Source organism: Silene latifolia, chromosome 3 (genome assembly GCF_048544455.1).
Source record: "Silene latifolia isolate original U9 population chromosome 3, ASM4854445v1, whole genome shotgun sequence".
NCBI lineage: Eukaryota > Viridiplantae > Streptophyta > Magnoliopsida > Caryophyllales > Caryophyllaceae > Silene > Silene latifolia.
Window position 1 is genome coordinate 76,523,375 of NC_133528.1, and position 6,750 is coordinate 76,530,124.

Here is a 6,750-nt window from a genome sequence, read left to right on the forward strand (position 1 = left end):
TATTGTTAAAACCTTAACAATGGTTAAAATGGGAATTAAAATTTGAAAATGGTTAGTTTGGGAAATACTTTAATGAAAATGGCCATTTTAGTAAAAGTCCTTATATATTTAGCTTAATCTTTTCAGTTAAAGTATAAACTTTTAAGTTTATCTACATTATATTTTCTATCAATCATTTTTCCTGCACTCAATATCCATCTTTGTCATCATCTCGGTTGGCGTTGTCATTCATAATCGACGTCATGAATGATTGTTTTCAAGTTACGTGTATGGTGTTTTGATATATTGTGAATGTAAACATGAAAATTTTTTGTTGTTTGTCTTTGTTGTTACACTTTCAATAAATTTCATGATATTTTAACGTAGTTGCTCTTTCATGATTGACAAGAATTACTCATTTAAGGACTTTTTGCCATTATTTTTCCATATGTTACCCTTTTAAAAACAAAATCTCTCTTTTTCTCTCCTTTTCAAAAGTAATCAAAACTTCATTAATTTAATCAATTACGAATTATAATTCTCATATTGCACAACTGATTGTTCTAATTTCATTCATTTTAATTAAGCAAAACTGATTGCCCCTAACTTCATTAAGTACGTTTCAATTTTTTATTTTAATATAATAAATGTATTTTAATTATAGTTGGTAACATCTGGGTTTCTCAAAACAAGGGTTACAATAAAGGGTGCTTGGGGTGGTTGAGTTGTGGCAGAGGTAGAGAGGGATGGAGCGGATGGCGGTCGCGCAAGGTAAAGAGGTGAGAGAGGGTGGCGCACAGGGAAGCAAGGCTGGTGGCGCGGGAGGAGAGTGTTTGGTTGGTGCGCGATTGAGGAGGTATGGGAGATGGTCACTGTATGGCGGGTATTCCGGCGGAGCGTAGGGTAAGTGGAGGTGGTTCGGGGAGGAGAAAATGGTAAAGAGGAGGGGGGTGGTGCAGGGGTGGTGGTGGTTGGTTGGTGATTGATAGTTGGAGGGAGTAAATTAAAGAGATTGATTGAGATGAGATTAAAACTGAAAAAATAGTGTAGAATTGGGAAGGGTAAAAAGGTCAATTGTGTACATGATTGAGTAAATCGTGTCCATGAAAGAGCACCACCCTATTTTAAAACCAAATCGTATTTTCTAAGTTAAAAATTGCACTGTAAATTAAGAGAGATCAGAACTATGGGTAAACCAAGACCTTACTCAAACCTTTTAGGATCGGGTATGGGTCTACGAATTTCAGACCTAACGGGTAAGGGTTGGATATGAGTCCATCGTGAAAATACGGATACGGGTATGAGTTTTATAAAACCCTATCCATACCCTACCGATCGCCATCCGTAGTTGGAGTACAAAGTCTGGTACTCGTACTAGACGTAATATATGTTCAAATGTTTGTTATTTCGTACAAATCTAGAAGATAACTAAGTCTTTTTTTTTTTTTTGACAGCATCAAATAGCATAGCTTACAAAAGAGCTTCTTGAGCAAGATTATGAGCTATCCTATTCACCCCCCCTAGGACAGAAACTAAGAGAGCAACAATGAAATTGAGCCGCAATAGACTTTAAATCTTGGATAATGCAATTAAAAGATGTGATTGCCTTCTCTGCTCCAGCAACCTGCATAACCAAGATAAGACAATCCGTAACAAGTCTAACATGAAGGTACCCTTCGTCCAAGGCCCATTTGAGAGCCATGATAGCTGCATGTCCTTCAGCATGTAGGGCAGAAGAGGCAAACGAACGAGCATGAGCGGTATTCCTTAAAGTTCCATTACCATCCAGCAAGCACCACCCCATGCCAGAACTTCTATCAGCCCTCCAAGCAGCATCACACTTGACAGTGCAAACATTTCCGCACCCGGGTCCACCAACAATCCAATAGGGGAAGGAGTTCCTAATCCTCTTGGTTAGACCAACTTCAAGAGAGAAGTTCAACAGAGGCACACTAAGGAAGCTAGCATTCTTACTACACACAGCCTCATTCATGCACTGAATGTCACCAAGGATAGAACTGAGAGCACTTATAGGCCAAGGACGACGGTTTTTGAAGACCATATCATTCCTACAACACCAAATTCTCCAGAGGGTAGCAATAAGGGGAAAAGGAGGGAGTTAGGATCTGGGCGAATTAAAAAATAAGTAACCCAGTTAATAACCCAAACCCTAACATCAATGTCCAATCCCCCCGTGATTCTAAATCCTAAAGGACAGCCAAACCACAGAGCCTTCGCAAAGCTACAATCTCTGAAAAGGTGAGAGATAGATTCCACACAAGGAGATGATTCATCACAAAGAGTACACGAGGAGCGCCAATTCAATTTTCGTTTGAGGAATTCAGAGCCCACTGGAAGGGCGTTAGCCATAAATTTCCATAGAAACACCCTTAGTTTGTTAGAGATCGGCAACTTCCAGAGCTTTGATTTGCAGAAAGTCATGATAGTTGCAGACATTCTAGAGCGATTAGTATTCGAGGAAGACCCATTAGATAAGGCCATAGCGGCAACATAGTATCCCGACTTGACTGTAAATACACCATGTTTAGAGAATTTTCAGTAGAAGGAGTCATCAGAGGGTTGACACGGGATATAAGTTGCGAGGATTTTCTTTGTAACTTCTTCACCCGGATCGAAGCCAAGAGAAGAGAGATCCCATCTTCGATGATTATCATGAAGATCACCAACCAGTAGCGTGGAGTCAGTAGGGGTATTAAAAATATCCCCACAAAGATCATGTAGACTATAGCCCTCAATCCATTTACTCTTCCAAGCATTAAGACGAGAAGAAGACCCAATAGTCCAAGCAATATTGTTATAGATGAGATCGGAGCCCCAGACAAGACTTTTAAGAGCCCATGATGACGCTTGAGGAGCCTTCCAACGGTTCTGGAATAAAAAATCATCTGGAACACCAAGCTTGGGACCAATAACTTTACTAATAAGGCTTCCCGGAACACATAAGATTCTCCAAGCAGACTTGGCAAGAAGGGCTTGGTTAAAACATCCAATATTGCGAAGTCCAAGACCTCCTTCTCCCACAGGCCTACTAAGGAATTCTTTACTACACCAATGAATAGACTTATTAGTTCTAGTTCCACTCCACCAAAAATGCACCATCAAGGATTGAAGCTTTGATGTTACACTTACCGGTATACGAAATACTGATAGAGAGAAAAGAGATAGTGAAGAGAGAACAGAACGAATGAGAGTCAATTTACCAGCCGAGGAGAGAAGGATGTTATTCCAGGAGGATAGCCTTCGCTTAGTCTTGTCAACAAGAAATTTAAATAAATACCTCTTAGAAGACCCAGTACTCGTTGGTAAGCCAAGATAATTGCCAAGGTCATGCTTGGGAGTAAATTTAAACTCCGTCAAACACTTCTGGACCGTCATAAGTGAGCAATTTGGACTGAAGAGAATAGAGGACTTATCCTTATTAAGACAATAACCAGAAGCAACACAATATTCATCAATAATATTCATAAGAAAGTCCAGATCCCCATAGTCACCTCGAATAAAGAAGAGTGAATCATCCGCAAACAATAAATGAGAGATTTCCGGCCCGTTCTTGCAAATTTTAATACCCTTAATGAGATTGACATCCTGAGCGTAGAGAATCATTTGAGATAGGACTTCCGTACAAAGCGCAAAAATATAAGGGGATAGAGGATCACCTTGTCTAATCCCACAGCAAGGTTCAACTTTTTCCATAGGTGCACCATTCAACAGAATTTCGTAAGACACAGATTCAATAGTACTTATAATAAGTTGAACGATAGATTCCGGCAAATTTAGGTACGAGATCACCCCTCTTATAAAATTCCAGTTCAATCTATCATAGGTTTTACTCATATCTGCCTTTAAAGCCATCATACCCTTCTTGCCATAACTCCTATGATTAATAACATGAAGGATTTATTGGGCAATGACAATATTATCTGCAATGCTTCTATTAGGAACAAAGGCACTTTGAAATGGACTAACAAGATCATCCATAACCCCTTTTAATCTATTAGCAATACACTTTGTGACCACTTTCATAATCACATTGCATAGGCTAATCGGTCGAAAATCTCCAACTCTCTCTGGGCAATCATTTTTCGGTATAAGAACAATAAAAGTTTTATTAAAATCCTTAAGCACAGTACCCGAATTTAGAATATTGAGAGCTCCTTTAATAACATCATTCTTAACAATAGACCAATACCTTTGGTAAAAAACCGCCGGAATACCGTCAGGACCTGGTGATTTTAGAGGTCCTAATTGGAAAACAGCCCTACGCACTTCATTCTTCGAATAAGCACGACCCAATTTAGCTCTCTCCTCCATGCCAACTTTACGTCTCAGATTATCAAATAAGTAACCGTACTTATTTAAGTAATCCTCAAAACACTCAGGTTCAGAAAAAGACTGAAATATAGTGGAGAAGTGTTTATGAAACAAACCACCAATCTCCTTCATATCAAAAATCCATTCATTAGACTCCTTCTTAATACCCAAGATAAGATTAGCACCAGATCGTCCTTTAACCCAATTGAAAAAATACTTTGTGCACGTGTCACCTTCACAATTCCATTTCAATTTGGTACGTTGACGCCAATAAGTGCCAGCAGCAATAGAGAATTCCATAAGTTTTTTGTGACATGATTCGTAATTAAGAGTATTACCACCCTTCTCAATATCCAACAGATAGGACTCAAGGTCCTGATCAAAAGCACTCCACTTCAGTCCCCATTCGTCTTTTTTGTTACAAGCCCAAACTCTAAAAGCGGTATTTATACGACGTAATTTTGCCAAAAGAACGCGAGGAGCATCACCCATATCTTTTCTTCCCCAGCTTTCTTTAACCAGACCACTACATTCGACGTGATCAAAACACCAAGCCTCAAGCGCATAGACCTCAGGATAACTAAGTCTTTAGGTTGAATAGTTTTTCTTTTCCTTGTTGAAATATTACTGCGTAGCTTCAAAATGAGCCCCACCGAAAGACCTAATCAAACTAACTCTACCCTCTTTAAGTTTCATTTGGAGTATAACAAAACTTGATCTCCAAATCGTAATAGCAAATCATAAACTGGAATGCAACAACTACAAATGTATCAGTTGTGCCTAACCCACCTACAATTTCTTAAAAACACCGCAACACTCCAACACCATATGTGTTTCCACTACCAAAGCCATTGCTAATTGCTATTGCTATCCTTACCAAAAGAATAAAGTAAGATAACGGTCCTACTCTCCATTATTTACTCCTATCTCTTTGGTCCTAATCACAATTCCACCATTTTTTAATCTTTATTTTATCTTTTGTACAATCAAGTTTAGATAAAATATGTAGCTACTGCATTTCAATTGTAAAGGTAGCATATAATTCAATAGATATGGTCATAACTCATAACCTTTTAAGTCAAAGCATAATTAAATGCGGGTTTAAGTTGTGGACAAGCGAGATTATGGGTGTGTACGACAACTAATAAGTGTAAGAAAATAAAAAATAAAAAATTGAAGAGACAATTTTTAAGTGTAAGAAAATAAAAAATAAAAAATTGAAGAGACAATTTTTCCGTAAGTTATTGCATGTTTGGCATAGTTTGCTTAAAGTGAGTTTCTATTTTTTAAGCTAATTTTTTAAAAGTAGTTTTCAAGAAACAAAATATCAAAGATGCTCCTATTTTTATGGGCAAAAACATGGTATTTGAACTTTTGATAATTTACTATTAACTTTTAAATTTATGATATATTTGGCAAAAAAATGTTTTTAAATCCAAAAACACTTTGAAAAGTAAGGTCAAACACACACTAAGGCCTGTTTTATCGACTTATTTTTTTTCACTTGATTCAAAATTTCACTTTATTGATTGATTCATTTCGATTGATTCAAATTTTTCACTCTATTCATTTTAGTTGATCAAACTCAACTCAACTCCATTCATTGATTCAAACTCCACTAAATTTAGTCCATTTCAATTTTGCACATCTTAAACTTAGTAGTTTTTATTAATATTTTTAATATTATTTATTTATTAATAATATTATTATTATTATTAATTAATTAATCATCCTCATTATTGTTATCATTTTGAATATTATAGTTATTAAAATCAATAATATTCATATTAATAAAATTAATACTATTACTAATATTATTATTAATATGAATATGAATATTAATTATTAATAATATTATTAATAACATTGTTAATTTTAATATTACTATTATTAAGACCTAATTATTTTTTCATATACGAACTTTACTTTTTCACATACATTTTTTCATAAACATTCTATTTTGTACCTTTTTCACCTAAAACTGAACCAAATGGACTCTTGAATCAATATTTTTCCCTAAAACTTAATTTAATTGCTCAAATGACTTAAAACATACAAGATGGATTCTAATTTATCAAATAATAAATTAATTCACTTGTTTATCAATTATTAATATAATTTGTTGAGTTTTAATTAATCAATCAAATTTTATTTGTTTGCTAAAGATGAAAATAGGGTCTGTCGATTTTTATTTATCTAATTAATCAAATTAGGATTGTTGTTGCTTCGTGGTGGCTACATAATCACTCAAATTAGGATGATACATGGCTAGACTTTGAACAACAATCTAGCAAATTGGTGCTCCATTATTTCACCTAGTAAAATTGATGGTGTACTGTGGTTCATGGTGGCTACCTAGTTAATCACTCAAATTAGTATAATTACTAGCATTAATATTATTATTAGTAATGTTCTACTTCTTATTATAGTAGTAGTAGT

General features: G+C 35.5%; 1 protein-coding gene across 1 annotated transcript; it reads right to left on the reverse strand.

The window, feature by feature from the left end:
* Positions 1-1,486: 1,486 nt before the first annotated feature.
* On the reverse strand, positions 1,487-2,481 carry LOC141649226 (uncharacterized). Its single transcript, XM_074457920.1, has 2 exons — positions 2,204-2,481; positions 1,487-2,048 (listed from the first exon to the last, which is right to left on the reverse strand). Exons 1-2 carry the CDS (start codon positions 2,479-2,481, stop codon positions 1,487-1,489), a joined length of 840 nt encoding a protein of 279 aa, XP_074314021.1.
* Between the last annotated feature and the right edge of the window lie 4,269 nt (positions 2,482-6,750).